The sequence below is a fragment of the Amphibalanus amphitrite genome, unplaced genomic scaffold, assembly GCF_019059575.1.
Source record: "Amphibalanus amphitrite isolate SeventyFive unplaced genomic scaffold, NRLGWU_Aamphi_draft 000770F_arrow, whole genome shotgun sequence".
In the NCBI taxonomy this organism is placed as follows: Eukaryota; Metazoa; Arthropoda; class Thecostraca; order Balanomorpha; family Balanidae; genus Amphibalanus; species Amphibalanus amphitrite.
Window position 1 is genome coordinate 11793 of NW_024882264.1, and position 24356 is coordinate 36148.

At 51.5% G+C, this 24356-nt stretch overlaps 1 protein-coding gene across 1 annotated transcript; it reads left to right on the forward strand.

Moving 5' to 3' along the window:
* Positions 1-8836: 8836 nt before the first annotated feature.
* Positions 8837-19931, forward strand: LOC122365888 (alpha/beta-gliadin MM1-like). Its single transcript, XM_043337494.1, has 3 exons — positions 8837-9220; positions 12932-13345; positions 18331-19931. Exons 2-3 carry the CDS (start codon positions 12932-12934, stop codon positions 19156-19158), a joined length of 1242 nt encoding a protein of 413 aa, XP_043193429.1. The 5' UTR covers positions 8837-9220; the 3' UTR covers positions 19159-19931.
* The last annotated feature ends 4425 nt before the right edge of the window (positions 19932-24356 follow it).

Sequence of the window (24356 nt, forward strand, 5' to 3'; positions counted from 1 at the left end):
TCTAGGATGGGAAAATGGCATGTGCGGGCGAGGGTTAAATTATTGTTCATTTGACGCGTCGTGACGAGAAAAACAGCTGCTGGCAAAAGTAATATGGTTACTCTCTCGAGTCAAAAGTTATTACAGACGAACACTTCTCGTAAAAACGGCTATTTTTAGCTTTTGCCCTCTGGAGGCTAAACCGTTGACATGAGGTCAAATATCAAAGCACAGGTTAGATAGAGCGTCAAAAGGGGTTTGGTTCCCGATTTATGCGCCGGTGGTTCAAAAATTGTTGAAATAGACAAAATTTGACCTTCCATGACCTCTGGCGACCTTACCTTTGACCTGACCAAAAAGTGACCAAAATATTTCCTTCATTATTGTTTACGCTCTTTCGATTCCGCTTACCGCGTGTAACTGACCCAGGAGCCGAGTTACACGGGAAAGTGGGGGGGGGGGCGCTTTCACGTCAACGTGAAAACGCTCCCCCTCCCCCCTCCAGCACACCACGGAAAACTCAGACCACCAGCTCGGCACGGGTTAACAACGTCACTTTACGATGCTAAAACAGGTCCCGATTTTCCCGACTTTTGAGTCATTGACCTGACCTGGAAGGCCAACCAATGACCTAGGACCAATGACCCAGCGGGGCACGGATTAAAACCCGCGCCCCGCTGGGGGGGGGGGGTGAGGGAGACGAATCTGCCCCCTCCCGTTTTTCGCCAATAACTTCTAAACGCGTTACGCCAGCGACGTGACACTTTAAGTGCCTTGTTATAAATCTATTTAACACGTTCTCTGAAAATTTGAGCGAAATCCGTCGGAAGTTTTTTGAGAAAATGACGTTTAAGCGACGTCATGTCACGCCATGTTCGCCTCAAAAACGGCAAAACTTCAAACGCCGCTAACATCTTCACTTTTAAAGGAATCAAGACGTAACAAAAAAGGTTATACGTGATTCTACTTTGTCTATCAAATGGCCATCTCGGCTTTTTGAAAGTTTTGGATTTCGTCCCATTTTTTTAACTGACTTTTTGGGGAAAATCATTATAAAATCTAAAATTTTGAGTGTATCGAAAAAAAAAAACGAAATACATGTCAGAGGAGTGGTCTATGGGCACCTACATACCAATTTCTAGAAGAATCAGTTAAAAAAATGTGGGAGTTATTCAAACTTGTATGACGTCACCACACACAAAAAATTTGAAAAATGATTTTTTTTTTTTTGAAGTTCTAGACCTCGTACGGAATCAAAAATAGCACCGTTCGATTCGACGTCAAAACTGCATTAGATAAACACCTTGATACCTAGGTCTTAAAGGTAGTGTGCCAGCTTTCTTGGACCGTATGGAGTTAATGGCCCAGATAAGGAGAACCGGATTTTTAGAACTTATCCATACCTTCAAAACTCATGGAAACGTCTTAAATTCTTCAAATTTTGAGTACCCCAGTGCGAAATTCGCCCCGACGGGTTGTCGGTCGTACCCCAACCACATTTCACACCACTATGAACAATAAATGCACACACTGAAATCGCTATTACCGATATGCTCATCCAATCAAGTTTCGATAAACCCGTTCATCATCATCTCCTGCGGTTTCGAACACGCCTGTTAGGTGGCTTCTGATGCTCGTCGAGGTCGGAATTTCCAAATACGCGTGGTGCGTCGGGCCGCGCGCTCTGACTTTGGCCAAGAAAAATGCGTCAGCTGATCATTGTCATTTCTGCCACTTGCGTGTGGTGAAATGGGGTCATAACTTATAAGACGGCTTTTTCATATCAATTATTTTACATAAAATCATATTTCAAACCATAAATAATGTTCGACAGCCAAATAAAAGAAACAATACCAATACGGGCTTACAGTTTAAGGCTCGACATTGTGTTGTCTACGATTAGACAGCTGATAACTCATTCCCGTACGTCGTATGGTCGTAACACTATAATGACCTTTGCTTATTGTCACAAGTGCGCCGCATTCGCGATTGTTGCCCGACGCCTGTTTGCAGGTGAGCCCACTACAGTTGTTATACATATTTAAAAACCGAAAAACTTTTAGGCGAAAAAGGCACTATTCCAGGCCCATTTTTGATTTTTTTTTTGCGATATTAGGTAAAAACAGAAGCTTCTTATCCTAGGAAAAATAAAATGGGAAATCTTTCAAAGGTGCCACACTACCTTTAACAATCCGCTTTAAAATTTGACCTCACTTGACCTGACCTTGACCTGGCCTCGACCTGAAATTCATCCAGATGTGGTCAATATCACTTATTGAGTGTGCCTATTGAAATCTATAAATTAAATAACCAATAAAACATGTGTCGCACATGCCCTTTTCTATATTTCGTTTTTGGCGACCTGACTTGACCTTGACCTTGACCTTTGCATGATATTGTATGCAACGGATATTGTTTTGGTAGCCTAAGAACACGTTTTGGACAATCAGTCTCAGTCCATTCTTCGGCACTTAGGTGCTAGGCCGATGCTGTAGAAACTGGCATTTTGTCAGGGCCTCTTCTAAGGATTTTTCACTGGGTGGGCAGAATTTTCGCTACTCCCTTGCCCAAGGGCGAATCCAGCCACTGTTTTGGGGTTCAACCATTTTCAAAACCTGTTACCGGGGGGGGGGGGTGAGGCGAAATAAGCAGTGCCGTTTTTGGAAATACAGGGTGTCCACGTCAAAAGTGTACCCAGACTTTTCCCCGTATTTTATCTTGAAAGCATCACACTCACAAACAATTACCCTCGTTTGAGAGCCAAGGCAATGGCAAAGCATTTGCTATGCTTTTCAACTGTGTTCGGCACTCTGCTGACCAGCGCGTGCCGTCTAGAGCAACTGCTCTATATGAACCGCTTTGCGTCGGGCCACCGCCGGCAGACGGACCGTGGCATGTGAAATCCCACAATGCCCCGTGCACTGGGGATCCCATTGCCTAGAAAAAGTTCAGACCATGCCTCTGCACAGCAAGAAAGTATCGGTTTGGGTGGCAATGAGGCATGGAGGGGGCATTATCGGCCCCTTCTTTTTCGAAGACGACAGGGAGAGACAAACACAACACCGTAACGCTAGAACGCTACGTCTCGGAGGCACTGGAACCATTCTGGCGAGAGCTGAAGCGGAGACGCGGGATCCGTCGCCATGAAGAATGGTTTCAACAGGACGGGGCGCCGCCTCACACCGCCAAACGGTCGCTGGAATTCCTGGAGGAGCACTTTCCTGACCGCCACATCAGCTTGAAAAGCGCAGTGGAATGGGCTCCCCACTCGCCCGACCTCAGCCCTCTAGATTTCTTCTTGTGGGGCTTTCTCAAGGACTGCGCGCATACGCTGGCAATCCAGGGTCGACCCTGGAGCTGAAAGACGTCATCAGCGACGAGATCCGTCGCCTTCCTTCCCACATGGTTGACCAGGCGATCACCCACCTCCAGACGGTGGTCTGCCGGCGGTGGCCCGACGCGAAGGGGCTCATATAGAGCAGTTGCTCTAGACGGCACGCGCTGGTCAGCAGAGTGCCGAGCACAGTTGAAAAGCATAGCAACTGTTTTGCCATTGCCTTGGCTCTCAAACGAGGGCAATTGTTTGTGAGTGTGATGTTTTTAAGATAAAATATGGAGAAAAGTCTGGGTACACTTTTGACGTGGACTGGACACCCTGTAAGATGATAGTTTGCAAAGTTAACGTTTGTCGTATGCTTTATGGTTAGCGATGCTCGAGCGATTCGTTCCAGAGTTACATGTACAGCCCTCCGCAAACTGCGTGGTAGGTATTCTTATTCGGTATTCTTGCTATTTTGACAATGTACCAGTTTTTGTGACCTTGTGACCTGGCCTCGGATCACTGGAACATAAACTCCAAGGCCAAGTGACAAACAGATGCTCCAAGTCGTGTCTTAAATTTGGTAGCGCTACGTGCTATAGAACTCACGCTATCAACGAAAAACTCTGGCATTCGGTTGCCGCTAAACTAGTCCAATTTTCCCCTGACCTTGTACGGGGTTTGTGTCACCTGGTGACCTGACCTGAAAAGACTATAGATCTGAAATTTTCAGGACAAGTGCCAAAAGGCTGCCCCAGAGGGTATGCCAATTTTGGGCGCCGCCGTTTTTACGTTATTTGTGAAAAACCTTAGGGGGGTGCATCAACCCCCCTCACCGGGCGAGGGCTAACTAACATAATACATTGTAGTAAAGGCTACCCGAACCGGTAATGATTCTTGCTTATTTGTTTAGCTCAGCCGTATTTAGAGATTTAGCTGGCTTTGTCCATGAATAACAATATCGGCAGGGGTGTAGCCAAGGGGGAGGGGCCACGGGGGCAATGGCCCCCTCCCTTGAGCGCAAAACGCGCCATGGGGGAGCCCCTCAGGCCCCGGGATGTTTTTTTTTTTCAAACACTGGATTAAACGTCTTTTACTCGGAAGAAAATTGATATCGAAGTTTCATTTCTGTGGTCCTCTGATGACCTAATGGGCCCCTGCACTCATCCGATGACCCCCGGTTTCTTGGGGCCCCTGGTCGCCTAGAGGGCCCCGGTCGCTTGGGGGCTAGTCGCATGGGTACCCCTGGTCGCACTGGGGCCTGGTCGCCTGGCCCCTGGTCGCCTGGAAGAACGCTTGTCACCTGCAGTGGCATAGCCAAGGAGGGGGCCAAAGGGACCATGCCCCCCCTGGAAGCCAGGGGTCCTTATTCTATAGGGGCCCCTGGCTGACACAGTGGGCCCTTGGCGACGCAAAGGCCCCTGCGGCAGATCCTTTGACACAGCTGAGTAGTTATACTTTGGCCAAGAGAGCCCCAATTTTAGAGCCTTGGGGGCCCTATTGAAACGAGGGGGTCAGTTGGATGGGATGGGTCCAACTTGGGTCCAACGGTGTGTAAACAGAATCAATGCGTTCCGACTGTTGGTCTGACCCTATATCGGTTTGAGGGAGCTCGGATCGGATCCACTGTCGATCTGAGGGGCCCCTATCGGTTTGAGGAAGCCCTCAAATGCCCTGAACGGGTCCTTAGTTTGTCTGAGAGAGCCCTCCGTCGGCATGACTGGGCCTCTGCAAGTGCAAGGAGGGCTTTTGTCGGTCTTAGTGGCCCTTAGGCGGCTTATATGACCCTCAGACGGCTTACGAGGCTCTCATGCGCTGTAGGGGCCTGTGACGGTCTGAAGAACCCTCATCCGACCTACGGCCCTCAGACCGCCCTCAAAACCGACTGGGGACTCTATGAAGCTATTCGTGGGCCTATCTAACAGGGCCCATGGACTGCTTACCCAAGATTACTTTGCTTACCCCCTCAGTTCTAATATTTTTTGTTAATAAATATTTTTTTCAATTTATTTGGGCCCCCTCCAAAAAATATTGGATACAACCAGATGGCTTTTTGGATTTTGAGGGGGTTATTTTGGGCCCCTGTGCGTTTGGCCCCCTCCTTGAGGAAATTCTGACTACGCCCCTGAATATCGGGCAACCAGAAAACTTTTTTGACCTTCAAACAGCATCCAGTTTGCTCAAGACCAGAAAGGTAGTACCGGACGTCCGGCCGGACCAGAATTTTTGCATTTACTTCTGGGTGGGCAAATCGACGCCACTGGGTGGGCAATTGTGGTGACTGGGTGGGCATTTGCCCACCCAGTGGGTATGTTAGAGGAGGCCCTGCATTTTGTGCCCTTGACCTGACGTTGACCTGACCTCTGACTTACTTTAGCAAAAAAAATCGGCTCTTAAGATCCGCCTTGTTGAGAACTTTCGATTGCCGTTTTCCACGTCTTTCTACGACCATCGGTTCGGAAGTTCTACGACCATCGGTTCGGGAGTTGGACAGGGGGGGGGGGGCAGAATCTGCCCCCGCCCCGCAACAGGGCGCGTATGGCTGAATAGCCCAGCGGGCGCGGGATGAAACTTGGGTATCATCGGCTTCCTCTCATCACGGGCAACACGCTCGTTTTTTCCGCGAAGCTCTAGCTCGATCAGAGACCGAACGGCAACGGGAGTCCCGTTAGGCGGCACGGGCGGACATCGATAGCAGCGCCTCTATCGGTCACTAGGGAAAGCTAGGCTGTAGGCGACGAAATACCGGCTGAGTTGTCACAGGTTAAATAGGTTTATAGACATCCGTCTTGTGAAAAAGTTGAACTTTTGCCTTCAATATTTCTATAGGCAATTTTAGAAGTGCCTTCACATAGATTACAAAACCGTTTAAGTTATTTTATTCACTTCAAGCCTTCCCTATTGTTCTTGATGATGCGGGAACTATTTCTAATTAGTGTTTCTAGCTTAGTAAAAGAACATATTGTTCAAACGATGAAAAAAGCATTAATGGAAGATTTTAAATGCAATTTTCTGTAACAAATAATGGTAAATTCTCTACACATCAAGGAAAAGGTGCATGCTAACTGATAATTTAAAGTTCTTGGGGCCAGTTGGTTTCTTCTTTTCTTACGTCGCCCCAATGGCCGCGAATACACTTGTGATAACGCCTATCGCCAACGGACCCCCATCCGTTCGCGGCTGACAAAACACCATTATGGGCGAGGGTTAAAACAATAAAATGAGTTCATGCTTCATTATATGAAGATAGTTATTTGCTCAAGAAAAGATTTAGTGCAGATCTGGTCAAGTTTGGTGCATTCGCCAGATAATCCATCGTGAAAACGGTTATTACCTGCCTACATGAGTAACCTGAGCTGAAACTTTTTACTCAACCAAGGACTGAACTAAAAACCTATTTTGACTAAATTACACCAAGTATGACATGTGTGCTACTGCCAGATAACCGTCGTGAAAACGGCTAGGAAGTGCCTATTATGCAGAAGGATATTGCGTCTTATGTCCTGATCGGGAGCTGGTGAAGAGCCGGCGGACACGACCTAGGCGTAGGTAATGCATTCAGTGGACAGTCAGGAGTTCGGGGCCGGTCGGGCGCCCTAGTCGCTGTTCGAGTCCGTCCATTGCAGCCTTCAGCCGCCCACTCAGCCTGATCTGATTCGGTGGCGATGCATGGGAGCCATACATGACCCACTCTTAGCGATATATTATAGGGTTATGCCCGCTAATAGTTAGTTTATGTTTGTCAGTGATCTGCCCGGGTGCGGGGTAACGCGCGCCACTATATTCCTCCAGCTGCGCGCAGTTTGCTGAGCAAAATCCGTGAGCGGAGGAGACAGGGCCGCGCGTGAGTGACGTCACACTATTGTGACGTCATCGCCGTGCCCCTCGTGCCGTCCAAGGTCGGAGGTTGTGCCGAGTGGGGGAGGGAGGGCATGGGACACGATCTACTGAAGTTGAAAGGCAGGAGCTCTCTGTGTTCACCGGCAAATCTGATAGTCTGTCATATCCTATCCAACCGCTACCAAATGCTTGACCTCACAGCGGCGCTCCAATTTCCCTAGTAAACCAGTTTATAGTTAGTAAATGAATTTTGTGTCTCACCTGCTAATGACACGAATGCAGTAGGTATGATAATGCGATATACAATATACAGGTGCTTATAAGTGATAAACCTTACAATATTTCTTAGTTTCGGATCAATCACCGCACCTTGTGGGGCGAGCGCGCTCGTTTTCTGTAAAGCTCTAGCTCCACTGAGGTTGAAGCATCAAGGGGCGTCACACGAGCTCCTGAGGCCAAGCACAAATAGATGGTCAACTGTTCGAGAAAAAAGAGCTTTTAATGCAAAGGGGCCTAGTAGTTAAGTACAAGCAAGCTACATATAGTATACTAGGCATCCGATTTCATTTCACCACAATGTATGCTGTTTCACCTTTTAGGCATACTGCTATGCTTGGTTTCAGCGACTATTTGAGCACGGTAACAGGGTTGCAAATCCTTCCTTAGTCGTCTGAATTACCACCGTGGTTGATATCATTTGACGCCCTAATAAAAACGACGAAATTAACAAAACGACCCCTACGGATATTTTTATCTCAGCTAGCCATACTTGCACTTGCTTTGAGCTGAGTTGACCAGCAGTGGATGCGCCGCTGTGGCCGAGTGTAATGAGTTGAAACGGGGCTGTTCCGTGAGGACAGGGCACCCAACCCAACCCAACTACTCCAGTCACTAGTAGCCATTTTCACGACGGGCTATCCGGCGAGTGCACCTAATTTGACCAAATCTGCACCTAATCTCTTTTACAGCAAATATCTTTATTCTATGAATTTATTTCAGGTACTCGTATTAATCGATGATACTCTCTGATAAATGTTGAGTATCCATGACAGGTTGGATGATGATGTAAATAATAAACCAAATTATTACAAATGCATTCAAATATATTCAAAAAGACACACATGTGTGTCTTTTTGTCTTTTTGAATATATTTGTCTGTGTGTCTTTTTGAATATATTTGAATGCATTTGTAATAATTTGGTTTATTATTTACATCATCATCCACTACTCTCTGATAATATGATTAAGCAGGCATATGAGCAATTAGTGCAACCCTAGCTGACAACTAAGTTAAGAGACACACCGAACCTAATTTGACCAGATCTGCACCTAATCTGCACCAGATGTGCACCAAATGTGTACCAGATGGCCGTCGTGAAAACGGCTAGTATAGTCTATCCGGGAGCGGTATATAGGCCCTTTTCCAAGCCCGGTAATGCTCCGTCGTCACCTGGACTCGTCGGTCCTGGGCTGCTGCCTAAGTGACAATACACGAAAGTCGAATCCTACACATGCATGATGCACTTCACATCTACACAGGTGTCACCGCGGCTGGCCGGCCGGCCGTTCTGATGCTCGGTACTATGAAAGTTCAGCTGTTACCTAGTTACCGCATATTCGGAACACCCCCATCCAGCTCACTCATTCTCAGCACTACCGTTACCCTACCCAGGTCAGCATACCCAGCAATAAGTACCTGCACAAAGTTAGTAAGTTCAGTTTTAGATTTCTGCGAGCTTTCTGATTTTCTGTAACATATGGCCTCAATCAAAATGTTCGACATCAGTAACGGTCAGAAAATACGACGGTCCAATTAGCTCAGTGAAGTGCAGTGACGTATTTTCCGGGTTTTCGCCCCTGGTTTGGTATACGCGGGGCGGCGGTGCAGGGCCCGGACCGGCTGCAGGGCCGCGCCGCGCCGCCGAATCAGGGTCACTCTCCCGCCGTGCCAGCAGAAAGCTACATAAGAGCGGCGCCCGGCGGCGGGCCGCACTGAGCGGCTCCGACCCCGTCCGCTGTACCGCCGCGCCGGCACGGAGCGAGTCCCAGACCGACCTGCACCGCACCGCCCGACCAGTAACGGTGAGTCCGCCACACCAGTTCGGCCGACTCCGACATCTGGGTATAACTAGGTCCTCGCCTTGGCCCTTCCCCCACCCCAATCTTATATGTGCCGTACAAAGGATTTGACAGCACTTGCTGAAGTGAAGTTCCAGAAAACGGGTATCAGATGCAAAATGGTTGTGACGAGTTTCAGGCTATCCGGTGTTTTGGTGGCTCCCGGAATCGTTTGTTTTACTCTGATACGCATTTGCTGACACCGATGCCTATTCATATTTTGAAACATGTAGTCAAAACGTTGTTAATCAATAGAGTACGGCACTTTATAAGATTGGGTCCTGGAGGAATCGCGGGGACAGCGAGGCCGGGCAGACGATAAGCCAGCTGCATTTGAGCGGCGTTATTGCTAATTTTCCGTATAAGCCATTTATTTGATGAGCACAAGCAGTTTACTTGTGAGCAGGTGAACTTCTTAGTTTTTTTTTTCGATATATCTCCAGAATCGCTGCGCCGATCGTCACCAATTTTTCAGTACCCTCCCGGACATAACGTTTACACATTGTGACCAATTTTTTTTTCTTCAAAAGGTTATGATAGGCTGACCGCTAATGACGTCGGAGTGACGTCATGTTCTGCCATTTTCGACCCAAAAAAGTTTCGCGAGAAGAGCTGTCAGGCCAACATCTTTGAAGATACAGAAAAAGTGTTCGGACATAAAAGGTGTAGAATTGATAGGGCTATAAGTCTGCTATCTCGGATTTTTGATTTTTTTTATTTAACTCAAAAATCAAAAGTATTTTTTTGATATAATAGCCAAAATTCCCAAAAGCTTTTCGAATTTCAAAAAACCGGTATATATGTGATAGTCCCTACCGCTTTCTATCCACATACCAAATTTGAGATCGATACAGTGGCGCGGGAACTACTTTCCGACTGGGGGGGGGGGGGCACACCATAATAGAGATCAACCTAGGGTACCCCCAAATCTAGTTTTCTCACCGGCTTTAGGCCACTTATTTTTCATCCCTCGGCTTTTTCAATAAAAAAAGAAAACATTTGCAAAAAAAGTGTGGTATTCCGTCTCAAAGCTGTGGGGGCACCGCCCCCACGGCCCCAGAGTTGGGGGGGGGGCAAGCTGCCCCCACTGCCCCCCCGGCTCCCGCGCCTATGGATCGATACCTCTTTTTTCGCCAAGTTATAGCGAAAAACTGTTCAAAATTGATGACTTCAAATTTCTAAACTCAATTTTTAGCAATTCTAGACCTCGTAACGCAAAACAAAGACCACCATTAGACTCCCCGTGACAAGCTGCATCGAAGTAATACCCATTTTATGCAAAACTATCAACTTTGAAATGTGACCTTTTTTACCTGGTCTTGACATGACCTCCACCAGAAAGTGACCTAAACCGTACCTGATGGTCTTATAACCAACACCATTCAGTTGGCCAAATAAAAAAATTGCCATAAAACAGGCATCGCACAACCCTAGTAAAGTTGGGTTCATGTGCTGACCTTTGGTGACCTGACCTGTGACCTGACCTGGTGTTATCAGTGACCTCTAATGGCAACTTGTGTACTAGGCAACTGACGCCCTATCGCTGATTTTCGACAAATTGCGTTTTACTCGATGTTATAACGCATTTCCTAGAAGACCCGTGAACGGTGAAACATTTTATTTTTGACCTGACCTGTGACGTCATGACTCCGAGGTCAATGAAATTGGATTTCCTTCAACTAATTTGACAGGACTATCGAACGCCGTTTGAATTTTACGGATCCGTCCAGTAGTTTCGGAGATAAGAGGGGGCAAAAAATGCCCCCCCCCCCCACCGCGCCGAAGGTGGTCCCCACCGCCTGCTGAGTTAATATAAATCATTTGTAACGTCAGTTATTGTCATAATTGAGTAGAAAAGGAGAGCGGAGGAAGGTCCCTGTATTAAATAATTTAGGTGTGAAGTGAATATATTGGACGATTAAAGTGACCATCCCATCTTAACATTAGTTTTGAGTTGAGATAGCCGAATTGCAAGGTTCCTGGCTTGCAATTACCGATTTGGGCACTCACAACATCGAACAATCCTTAAATTCGGAGATGTTAAATTTAACAGTCTGCAGTTTCCGGATTCTAAGGGGCTAATACATTTGAATGCCCCCTGAAGCTTTCTGACGTCAGCGCAGATCTAGCGATTGTTAAGTCGTATGCTAAAGCCCTGGTAAAAGAAAGACAGTTATTGCTGTGGCGGTATACACCTTGCACGCCACATCTGTCGCACGTAAAGATACCAAATTATTGCTTCCAAGTGACGTCATAGGAACAGCGGGAGCCGTAAAAAGTAAACAAAAATAAAACTAAAAACCGGTGAATATTTTTCGGGGAAATTTGGTAGCTATTCATTTTAGCTCTTTCTGAACAACGGGACAATTGTTTTACCCCAATTCATTAACTTTTTTGAATGTGGAAGCCGAAGGGTCTTATCAAGATGCCAAGACTAAAGGAAAACAAACAACATCCTACTAAAAACCGTGGCATTTCTTTCCTTTATATATAGACCGTTTGCAAACGGACGGAGTTTTCATACGGCCTGTAACATATACATAGCACAAGTGCTGGCTAAAGTCACTTCAGCAGTCCGGACACCGTCACCATTTTAGGGATCTTGTTAGCAAAGTTGCATGTTTGCTTGCTCTTAATTTTCGTGTACTTTGCCCTGTGCCTTGGTGGCGTTCCCGCAAAGTGATAAAATTCGACCGCACAGGCTACGTCAATACCCCGTTTCACACGAGTGGTCTCCATACGAAACTCACGATCCTGCCACGGTCATTATGGTTATGTAGTAAGTCAGAATGACGAGTGGAAGCGGAACTACTACCCACTTGCGTAATACTACTGTTGGGCATAAAAACCACGACGTATGGACATGTGTTCACTCACACAGTGCAGCGGGGCGAAAGCACCTGACCCCGGACCCGTGATCGGGGCTCGGGCAGCCCTGTTTGGCGCCCGTAAATACAGGATGGTGTGCGGCGGCGAGTTTTTGGAGTGGCCGCAGTCCTGTGACGGGTGCCGCCGGACAGGGCGCTAGGGAAAGTGCCGCCGGCCGCGCTGTGGGCTCCGGAGTCGGGGGTCCCGGCGCGGTGCCGGCCACGCCCGTGTCGGCCGGCGGCCGGCGGCGCCCTTCACCGCTGGTCGACGGCCCGCCCTGCCCCGCCCCGGGCCGGGCCGGCCGGGGCACGCCACTCACGGCGCCGCGGCGGTGCAACACGGCGTGGGGGGGGGGGGGCAATGAGGAACGAGCGTGAGGCCATTAGCCGACTCCAGTCAGGGCCGCACCTCCAGCGGCAGGTCACAGTGGCCAGATTATAATCAAGTTGTCATTCTTCATAAATTATCTTGGCCGTTGCTTCATAACGAAACGAACCGTGTTTCAATCAGTTTTGTTAACTCCGCCGTCCTTTCCGACTCTCGAAAAGAATAATCGCTGGCTTTCGACTCGAACAGCAGTTCACATAAGGACCTGAGGTTCCGATGTTTACGAATGAGGAAAGCTGTAATTAGATCCCGAGCGCCCTATGTGGATGCGTTCGACTTACACGAGTCCCTTATTTGAGCCCGTACAGCTGAGCCCACAGTTACAGCTAACCCCTATACCCGAGCCGACTGGTGTGCGCTGTGCAGTGTTGTGTGGTGGTCCCCCTCTGGCAGTGCCTGACGGTGTCGCGGTGCCGACAGATGCGTCCGCTGCTGCTGCTGCTGGCCTGCGTGGCCGCTGCCGCCGCCCAGGTGCAGTACGCCGAGCAGGCGCCGCCGGCGCGCGCCGTGGTGCGCCGCCGCCGCGTGCGGCCCCGACGGCCGCTGCCGGCCGCCGAACAGCAGGGCGAGCCACAGACGCTGGTGCCGTTCAACCAAGGCCCGCCGCCGAGTCGCCAGCCGTTCCGCCCGGAGCCGCAGCCGTTCCGCCCGGAGCCGCAGCCGTTCCGCCCGGAGCCGCAGTTCCGCCCTCAGTTCCAGCCGGACGAGTTCCGCTCGCCCCAGGAGCTGGCGCCCGTGCCGACCAAGTCTCAGGCGCGGCCGACGCCGAGCGCGCCCAGCCGCTCCGCCAGCCGCTTCAAGGCGCAGCAGGAGGCCGACTTCGCTGACTACTCGGTGAGTCTGACAGAGGGCCTGACAGTCGTCAGCGCCCTCAGGCACCGTCCCTTTAGCGATGTGTTTGTACGTTTGTCTGACCTGTCACGTCTGATGACCAATCCTGGGGCTCAGCGACGTCAGATTTACTGCTCCGGCGGACGAGGTAACCGAAGAGCAAACCAGCGATAGCAAAGCAGCTGTTGCCACCTATCACATTGGCCGGGGTATGCGGGAGCTGTGCTGTTTACGAGAGAAATGCATTGCATCATCAATGCATGCATCAAAGGTGGCTATCTGACATTTCTGTTCGATCGTCGCCCAATAGGGCACGTTCCCTAAGTACCCTCAAACTGAGCTTAATCTGCCCTTCTCCGGCCGTCGGGGCTTGTCCAGTGCCGTGCCGCCAGGCGGCCTGTCCGGTCCAATCTGCCTGCCTACTCTGTCCGGTCCGCTCGGCCCAGCTGTTCTGTCTGACCCCGCCAGACGGCCTGTCCGGTCCAATATGCCCTGTCTAGTGTCTTCTCTGTCCGGTCCAATCTGCCCTGTCTACTCTGTCCGGTCCAATCTGCCCTGTCTACTCTGTCCGGTCCGATCTGCCCTGTCTACTCTGTCCGGTCCAATCTGCCCTGTCTACTCTGTCCGCTCCGCCCGGCGCGGCGGCCCGGACGTGTCGGCAGTGCGTGATCGTACTGACCTTGGCGCCGACAGCACAGCGGCGAGCGAGATCTCACCGGGGAAAATTCGCACCCGCCGCCCCGCCGGTCTCGGCAGACACCTCTGAGCCGGGGCAGGGCTGCCGCGCTGGTCTCGGTGCCGTGCTCCGCGTCCCCAGTCGCCGGGCCCATCGGGCTGGGAAGTCACTGACGCAGACACCTGGGACGGTTGACCGGCCGCCCGGCGAGCGGAACAGATACCTGCTCTCCATCTGCACCGGAGCGCGGCCCCGTTTCGAGACGGCTTTCTCGATGGTGAGCTGCGAGCTGCGGCCGGCTCCGCCCCGGCTAATGTCGCCGGTCCACGGTCCATTAGCTGCGCGCCGCGGGGAGAGCTGGAGCGGCGCCGTTACGTTACCCGGTGGCCCACTGTCGGCCGAGGAGCGGCAGCGGGACTGGCGCCGTGCCGCCTGCACCCCACACCGGCCGCTGCGGGACCCGCCTCCCTGCGGTCCGACCTCACCTCTCCTGCGGGACTAATCCACCTCTACTGGGGGACCCTCCCGCAGCCAGACGAGCTCCGATGAGCCGCTGTCTTGGAGCGGCAGCCGTTCGGCGCCCACCGATCCGGCACATCATGCGGCGCGGGCGCGCCCCGAAGTGGGCCGCTGCGGCCGTCATTGACACCCGTTCGACCCCGCCGTGACGGCCCGCCCATCTGGAGCGCTGCTGGACGGCTCCGTGTGTGTCGGTACTCGGGGCTGCGGCCGCTCGGCTTTCACCGGCCGGCAACCAGGCGGCGAGTCAGCCCATCCCACCACTTAATCGTCGCAGAGCGGCGTTTTTGCCGCGGACACGGGACAACCACTGAGCTGTTGGCTGGTCCACGCGGAGCTGAGCTGACCACCCCCGGCCGAGCGCTCGTGCCGCTGGCGACAGGTAAACAGGACGTGAGTCAAGGCCGCTGCTGGGCGTGCCGACCAGATAGCGTGCTCGCCCGCCTGACCTGGGTTGCGCAGAGGTCAGGCGTGTCAGGGGTCACGACGCTTGCACAAGCCCCCCACCTGGCGGGAGAGCAATGGCGTTTATCGGCGGTAAACTAGAGCCGCTCTATACTTTCTTACACAGGCTGACATGACAGTTCACGTGAAAGCACGCGATGGACTCCTAAATGATTGGTTTTCTTACAGGTTGTTCCTATTTCCTTAAATCTGAACAGCTCGTGACAACAGTAGCAGCCTTTGCTTACGAACTGAACATGTTCTTCATTTGGTACTGGGTGAGTGGTAGTCGGGTAGCACTCAACATCGTGTTGTGGGTGCGCAACGGGAAAAAAATACAGCTCCTATTTGTTCGTGGCTTGGGGCGATTGTGTCCACTCAGGCCGTGTTCTCACCACCTCATCGTTACGTCAATGGTACTTTGGACAGCGCTCCCGCTAAGAAGACTCAAATGCTATGTTGTGATACGAACTAAAAACTACCTAAATGGCACTGGGCGTTAAGAAATGAACATGAAAATGTAAAATTCATTAAACATGCTTGAGCAGCTTGCATCAAGCACCTATACAATAGTCAAGCGATGTTATGCAGTCTCATAGACGAAGCTCCCAGTTCAATAAGGTTTGCATTTTGCATGCACCCATGGTTTCACGGGTGAGTTCACGGGAGTGGGGGGGGGGGGGTCTGTTTGCTGTCCCGCAGGACGTAACTCCCGGAGGCCAGGTAATGGGGCTGCAGTCTGTCAGGACGTAACCCCCGGAGCCCAGGTAATGGGGCTGCAGTCTGTCAGGACGTAACCCCCGGAGCCCAGGTAATGGGGCTGCAGTCTGTCAGGACGTAACCCCCGGAGCCCAGGTAATGGGGCTGCAGTCTGTCAGGACGTAACTCCCGGAGGCCAGGTAATGGGGCTGCAGTCTGTCAGGACGTAACCCCCGGAGCCCAGGTAATGGGGCTGCAGTCTGTCAGGACGTAACCCCCGGAGCCCAGGTAATGGGGCTGCAGTCTGTCAGGACGTAACCCCCGGAGCCCAGGTAATGGGGCTGCAGTCTGTCAGGACGTAACCCCCGGAGCCCAGGTAATGGGGCTGCAGTCTGTCAGGACGTAACCCCCGGGGCCCAGGTAATGGGACTGTAGTCTGTCAGACTCAGGACGTAACCTCCGGAGGCCAGGTAATGGGGCTGTAGTCTGTCAGGACGTAACCCCCGGAGTCCAGGTAATGGGGCTGTAGTCTGTCAGGACGTAACCCCCGGAGCCCAGGTAATGGGGCTGCAGTCTGTTTAGACGTAACCCCCGGAGCCCAGGTAATGGGGCTGCAGTCTGTCAGGACGTAACCCCCGGGGCCCAGGTAATGGGACTGTAGTCTGTCAGACTCAGGACGTAACCCCCGGAGGCCAGGTAATGGGGCTGTAGTCTGTCAGGACGTAACCCCCGGAAGCCAGGTAAGGGGGCTGTAGTCTGTAGTCTGTAGTCTGTACCGTTAGCCCGTCGGACCTGGATGGTCCCAGATAACGCCAATGAATCTACCGTTATCGGCCCCAAGGCCTCGAGCTCGTGGGGTGGCAAAGGGCTCTGCTCCACACATTGCAACGTGCAACGCACCTCTTGATAATGCACAGCGGGTCCAACTAAGACTGACCGGTTCAGAGGGGTGACAAACTGTAAAACTGCACAGATGCCGCTTAGGAACTTATACTCAGACAGTTGTTCAGTTCACCATCGACAAGACAGCTAATTGTATTAATCGAATGCAATTAGATCTGGGTATTTGTTGCGGTGGCAAGACCTCAATTGTCGGAATGGAAAGCAAGTGCCAGTGAAAGTGAAAGAAGTTTTATTAGTCTTTATTTTCGTTTTGGCGTCCTTCGAGCGGAACGGATTACTTATGCAGTGGACATCTTGCATTCACTCTCTCGACTCTCTCTCTCTCTCTCTCTCTCTCTCTCTCTCTCTCTCTCTCTCTCTCTCTCTCTCTCTCTCTCTCTCTCTCTCTCTCTCTCTTCCTCTCTCTTTCTATGCGTCACAGCAGTACCTAAGTCCGATACAGACGGAAAAGACCTACACACCATTAACAATGGTTGAATGTCGTAGGTATTGCTCCATTTGGTTTCGCAAGTACTCCATCCAATACGCTTCCGTGTACTCTGAGATGACATCGTCGTTTAGTATGCCTGCGAATGTCGGGAGTTGCCGGCGTAACATTTACAATGGTTTGTCGCATGGCCACGGTCTGGCAATGCGTGGATATCTCTTCCTTGTAGTTCGGGACAAAACTATCACAAGAGAAACGTGGTATCTCACATGATTAGCTAACCGTACCGATCTACACTAACGCTCCGTCTCTTGTGGCTGGCTAAGCGTATCGATGTGTACTAACCAGATGTCGACGGCCGTTCGGGTGCGTCACAGAGCTGCGCCGCGCCTGCCGTCGACCGGGACGGCTCTATGTGGCGCACACCCGCGGGGCGTTGACCGGCGCGCCGCCCGGTTCGTCTCCGACACGGTCCAGCGGTGCCGGATGGCCCTGCCCGTGGCCGAGCGCCGGCCGCGTCAGCTGCTCGCCCGGCCAGCGCCGCCACTGACCTGAAAACGGACGCTTTCATCGGCGCCACTTCGCGGTCGGGCGACGCCGAAACCGAGAGTGCCGGCGCGACGCGGCTCCTCTCCGGAAACTAGAGACTGGAGGTGCCTGCGGACCGCACTCACGGACAGACAAAAAACGCCCGCGGCCGGACCGACAGGAGGGCAGACATAAGTCCACGGAGGGAACGGCCGCGGAGAAGGGGGTCATGTATTGTTCAGCCGCACTCCCGGATGTGATGGGCCAAGGGGTCGCGCCGGCAGAAAGCAGTCCTGTTGTAAGCCGCCGTGGAAAGTGGAGTCAGCCATGCATGCATTTCTAGGAGACATTCATTACAAACCGGTTCGACCGCCAATCCTATCGTGCTTCGTGACCACAGTTTCTTCGAATCTGTGTATGGGCCCTTGCTTTTCTCGTCCTTTGAATGCAAGGTCCTGTCCTTATGTTCAGCTGATGCAGTTGTTTCTGGCATTTACAAAAATGACGACAAACAACAAAAGTAGCAGTGCATTATTCTAGCATAAAAATATTCAAACATTTTGAGTATTTTTATGCTAGAATGTGTCTGTCCCAGCTAAACAATAACATTTATAGCTACACTTACAGTGCATTAGCGACAGTGCACCCCACTGGATTACTGCTGCCAATGCTAGACCTGGTGTTTCGTGCCAGCACGTGTCACTGTGTCAGTGCGGCTGCTGCGAGTGCTGTAAGGTCGCGGACGCAGATGTTGCGCACCCGCCTGACCCCGTGCCCGTCCCGCTGCCGCAGGACGCCGCCGGGGTCCAGGAGGAGGAGGAGGAGGACTACGCTGAGGAGCCCGACCGGCTCGCCGAGCTGCTCGCCGTCTCAACGTTCAAGTGCGACCCCAGCGCCACCGGCTACTACGCCGACGACTCGGTCAACTGCGAGGTCTTCCACTACTGCGCAGCCGGCGTCAAACACTCGTGGGTCTGCCCGAACGGCAACAGCTTCCACCAGATCAACCTCATCTGTCAGCCGCAGAGTGCCGACAACATATGCCAGCGCTCTAACGAGTTCACCTTTGTCAACGACTACCTGTACCAGCAGATCAGCAACGACACGCGAAAGCCGCAGTACGCCGACCGCTACTACCCGGACGCGTCTGCGGCCGGCGAGCAGCTGCTGAGCCGTCCCGAGCCGCAGCCCTCCTACCAGCAGCGCCAGCCCGAACAGGATCGCCGCCGCAGGCCGCTGGCGCAGAGCGCAGACTTCGGCTCGTCCGGGAACGGCTTCGGCAGCAGCAGGCCTTCAGCCAGCAGCAGGCCGTCGAGCAGCAGCTTCCCAAACTTCCAGCAGGCGCAGGCGCTAGGCGGACGGTCCAAGCCCAGCGCGTACCGGCCGGAGCAGGCCGACTTCCGCGGCCAGCAGACCGGCTTCCGGCGCAGCGGCGACGAGCCGGTGCTGCCGCCGGTCGGGCCGAGCCCGTTCCTCGGCCAGGTAGGCGCCTCTGCCCTGCAGCCGGACATCAGGTCACGCGGCGCGCCGCTTCCGCAGGAGAGGCATGACGACCGCATCGTCCTCGGCGGCTTCCAGGGCAACGTGGACATCGAGGACCTGGCGTCGCGCCGTCAGTAGGTCGGGGAGGGAACAGCGGGGCCGCGCACACCAGGCGCCGGCCCACCGAGGCCAAAGACTGCTGCAGCGCCGTGCCGTGCTGCGCGCCAGCGAGAGCGGGTAGATGCCGGACGCCAGGAGAGACTCAGAATGTGCGCCACCGATGGCGCACTGAAATGCCCCCCTTTCCCCTAGCCGGGTCAGTCGTCGCCGCTGCCAGTCGCCCAGAGGTGCCACTGCCGCGGCCGGCGCTGTCACCGCCTTCGTCACGAGCAGCGTGATGCGCCGTCACGAGCCGGTCACGAGTGGACGGCGTCGGTGGCAGGGTCGCCGGCGGCACGACAGCGGAGCATACGTGACCGGTCCGGCCCCGCGGGCCGGCGGCCGAGTTCGGGCCAGCCCGCTCGCCGCTCCCCGCACGGCGACCGATGAGCCAACGCGGCCCCCGGTGTGACGGTCACACAGGCGCCACGGCGCCGGTCACGAGCTCACCGCTCACCGCTCCCGGCGCGTCGCTGCTGTCTCCTTTGTCGTGGTTTTGAGGTCAGGGAGGCGTCGCTTCGTTTCATCGTCACATTTCTCCGTATAGCGCAGCGGTGGGTGGGCCGCACTCACGGCCTGTCGCCGTCCGGATGGAACGCTTTTTGACAGTAGGAGTGGAGCGCAAGTGTTCTCAGTGTAGGTCCATTGATGGATTTTCAGGTGGGGTTCGGGTTGGCGTATTTTAGTGTTTTACATAAGAGGACGACGGATGTGTATTGTGTAACTGCTGAATACACAATTGTATAATACTACTGCATGTTTTCTCAAATGACATTTACATAAGAATGAGTTGACAAGATGTTCACTAAAAATTGAGACAAGTTTTAGCGTGCTGTACCTTCAATATGAATATACCGATTCAAACAAACGAGGTGTCATTCAACAGCGCATTGCCTAGGTACCTATCTGCCGCAAGCTGTAAGTACAGTCCACAGCAGAAGTAATCAATGTGGGGTTTCAGTCATGGGTATGTTCTGCTTCTGAAGCTTAGGAACGATTAGCCAGACTACAATGAAGCTTTGAATGTAGCTTATATTTAACGTAACCCTTGCAGCTGCAACTTTAGCTATTGACATCTTCTTTTCGATCACTCCGCATTAAACAATCGCCAGTCAAAGCCAACCTGGCCCAATCTTATAAAAGGAGTGATATTCTTTTCGAGGCATTGGGTAATATTTATAGTGATAACAGGCACTCAGCAGTGGATGTGTAAATATACAGTCCAAAACAAACGGAAGCATCAAGCACACCATTGATTCAAAATATAGTCTCCCATTCCAATAGTCACCCACTTCTATGGTCTATGGAGGGTGTAATTTCTTAGGGCGTAAAAGTCGCGCTGCTGCAAACGAAGACACTACCGAACTTTATGAAATCGGCCGCTGGGATCCCGTCAATATACGATGGACTTAAATGCGTGAATACAATTTTGCACGTAAAAGCCGTTTCCTTTAGCCATTGCCCAGTGACGTCATATCCGTTCCCCGGCGTTTTTAAGATTGGTCCCAGCACCCTACGAAGAAGGCTGTTTATAGAGCGTATTATCCTAGGGAGAGAGAGAGAGAGAGAGAGAGAGAGAGAGAGAGAGAGAGAGAGAGAGAGAGAGAGAGAGAGAGAGAGAGAGAGAGAGAGAGAGAGAGAGAAGAGAGAGAGAGAGAGAGAGAGAGAGAGAGAGAGAGAGAGAGAGAGAGAGAGAGAGAGAGAGAGAGAGAGAGAGAGAGAGAGAGAGAGAGAGAGAGAGAGAGGCTCCGGGAACGATCTCGAATTATCTCAAGCACAGGGCCGAAATCGTGATTTCTTGCACTTCTTACATAGTTTGATGTTTGGCAAATTTTGCATTGTTGACCTTGCGTAACGTCATTTATGACAATACTGAGGCCGTAAGTTTTTCGCCAATAGCTCCCGATCAAATTGAGCTAGCGAGTTGGGAAAACCACCATTCACCAATGCAGTGGAAGATCTGGCATCAAATGATATGCGATATCACCCCCTTTAACCAGCTTCGTGACCTGGGGCTCTGACCTGATCTTGATCTGAGGTCAACCTCAGTTGACCTCAACCGAACATGCCTACCATTCGACTCGCCTGAGCGAGGCGAACACGATAATGCCAAAACCGCGGCTCTACGGCCATTTTGCGGTTATTTATCAAAAACCGATTTCTTGCCTTGGGCCATATCCCTCGCCGGCACAGGGTTGATGCACCCCCCCCCCCAAGGTTTTTCGCGAATTACTCGCGTAAAAAGCGGCCGATCGCGACGAAACTTTCAGTACCCTCGCATTGATCAATTTTACACCTACCCTTAAAACTTCATGACCCTGACCCAAATGACCTTTGACCTGTGACCTCTTTTCCGAAACCATGTTTGGCCGGAATCGCGATTCGGCGTATGTCGGCTCGCATTAACCTCGCGTTTGCAAGCTTTTCGTGGTTTCAAACGTTCAAACATGTGATTTGATGTTGCTCCCATACATGAGGGTGGGTGTCAAGGTCACCTGAAGGTCAGGTCAGGTCATTGAACTTTGGTGACCTCGGGTGACCTCGGTTCACTTTTTCGAGTTTTACATGTTTCTACATGGCTAGTTACATGTAGTTACATGTCACATGTTGTAGGCTAGTTTTTGGAGCTGAATTCGAATTTAGCAACCATTTGAACATTTACTAAGTAGTTTTGGTGCCTTCGTAACATGTTACGAAGCTGTCAGAGGCGGTTGTCACATATTTCGAATACCCGTCACAACCCCTACCGGTTGACCTGACCTGACCTGACCCGACCTGGTCTAAATGCTTAAAGACATCATCTCTGATCAAAACTAACACGATATTCGTGATCAGCACCCTGGAAAACCACATAGCAGCCACACTTTACGACTTTCTAACAGGTCCCGATTTTCCCGGTTTTCGGGTCATTGACCTGACCAGTGACCTGGAAGGTCACCCGATGATAGGACCTTAAAATTGGGTATCAACGGCTTCCCCTCGTGACGGGCAACACGCTCGTTTTTTCCGCGAAGCTCTAGCTCGATCAGGGGCCAAACGCGAGGGGGGGGGGTCGTACCAGCTTGTGCCGTCGAAGGACGCAAAATGGCCTGTGCCGGCGCGGCGAGGGATATGACCTGACCCTGACCTGGTTAACGCGTTATAAGTTTCCTCGGCGAACACTGTTGTTTATTAGGCGTTTACCAAAGATCAACTATCCAAAGTTCTCACTTCATGAAAATAATGTAAAATTTACTTTTTATTTCAATTTTGTTTTTCTTTCTGATCATTTAAAGGAAAACTATGACAGAACATTAACCCTCGCATGTGTGCGGCGTTTGCCAGCTTCTAACGTGTAGGGGAGGGGGGTCGGTTGGACCCCCCCCCTTGCCGCTTGGCACCTGATCGAGCTAGAGCTTCGCGGAAAAAAACGAGGGTGTTGCCCGTCACGATGCGAAGCCGATGATATTAATGTCCTAGGTCATTGGTTGACCTTCCAGGTCAGGTCAATGACCCAAAAATCGGGGATTGAAATCGGGACCTGTTAGTAAGTCGTTAAGTGTGGCTGCTATGTTTTTTTTCGGGGTGCTGATTACGAATATCGTGATTCGTGTTAGTTTTGATCACAGATGATGTCTTTAAGCATTTAGACCAGGTCGGGTCAGGTCAGGTCAACCAGTAGGGATCGTGACGGGTATTCGTAGAAGGTGTCAAGTGTCAACCGCCTCTGACAGCTTCGTAACATGTTACGAAGGCACCAAAACTACTTCATAAACGTTCACATGGTTTCTAAATTCGAATCCAGCTCTAAAAACTAGCCTAGAAACATGTAAAACTCGAAAAAGCGAACCGAGGTCACCAAAGGTCAATGACCTGACCTGACCTTCAGGTGACCTTGACATCCACCCTAATGCATGGAAGCAGCATCAAATCACATGTTTGAACGTTTGAAACCACGAAAAGCTTGCAAACGCGCGGCTAATGCGAGCCGACATACTCCGAATCGCGATTCCGGCCAAACGTGGTCTCGGAAAAGAGGTCACAGGTCAAAGGTCATTTGGTTCAGGCTCATGAAATTTTCAGAATACGTGTAAAATTGATTAATGAGAGAGTACTGAAAGTTTCGTCGCGATCGGCCGCTTTTACGCGAGTTATTCGCGAAAAACCTTAGCGGGGTGGCATCACCCCCCCCCCCCCCCCTGCGCCGGCGAGGATATATAAATAAAAATAGCTTACAAAAGACTGATAGATTTAAACTATCTTTTTAATTTTTAAAATATTTTAGAGGGATATGGCTAAATTTTAAAATTACATTCATTGGAACAGTTTAGTACAGCATTTGAGTGCAACATATTGCACATGTCACTTGAAGAGCATTGGATCAAACTGAATACAATCTGCATGTAACCACTGGGATTCTCACCTGCTTCACTGCATCGCTGAGGTGGCTCGGGGTCACTGCGGTGTCGGCGGCTGAGGTGACTGTCTCTGTTGGTGGCCTGGACAGCTTCTCCTTAAAGATGCTGGTGTCTGGGTGCCTGATGCCATCAATTCATCGTCGTCATCGTGGCTGATCGGCATTGCAGCTGACTCTGGGACAGCAAACTGCTCGCTGGGGACTGTCTCTCCCCGGGCGATGTGTTGCGCCAGGAAACTCCAGGTCTCCATTATCTGGTCGTCACGGACACTTCTCTGCGGCTGGCCAGCACCACTCTTCCTCTCCTTCTTCATAATCTTCCCCACCCTGGTTCTCATGTTCTCGTAGTGCTTCTTGCACTGGGGACCAGTGGTAGGAGGTTGCAGCTCTAGTCTCCAACTCGGTCCCAACTAGTGGTGTCAATCGGTTACCGAAAATTTCGGTTACCGAAAATATATGCTGACCGATTTGGTAATCGGTCGGTCAGGCCCCCCAAAAATCGGACACTTTCGGTCACCCTGCCAGTGAAACCATTTTCAAAAAGATAAAGTATTCCATTTTTGTCTAGTTAAAATGAAATTTATTGGGATGTTAATGATAGAGTTGCAACATTTCCCCCAAATGCCAAATGCCACATTTTGGCAACTTCATTAGCCATCCCACCCATCAGGCAGCAGCCACCCATTGTCCAACCACAACTACAAGCAGGCTGATTTTGACTCAGTTGGCCCCACAAGTACACACAATTTTGAAACTCTATTCCAGTCTAACTATTAAAATT

Bases quoted from the DNA above. Each gene is read 5' to 3' on its own strand.
- LOC122365888 (XM_043337494.1), top strand. From the start codon at position 12,932: ATGCGTCCGCTGCTGCTGCTGCTGGCCTGCGTGGCCGCTGCCGCCGCC. The intron at 13,346-18,330 runs GTGAGTCTGACA...CCGCTGCCGCAG, and splicing joins CCGACTTCGCTGACTACTCG to GACGCCGCCGGGGTCCAGGA.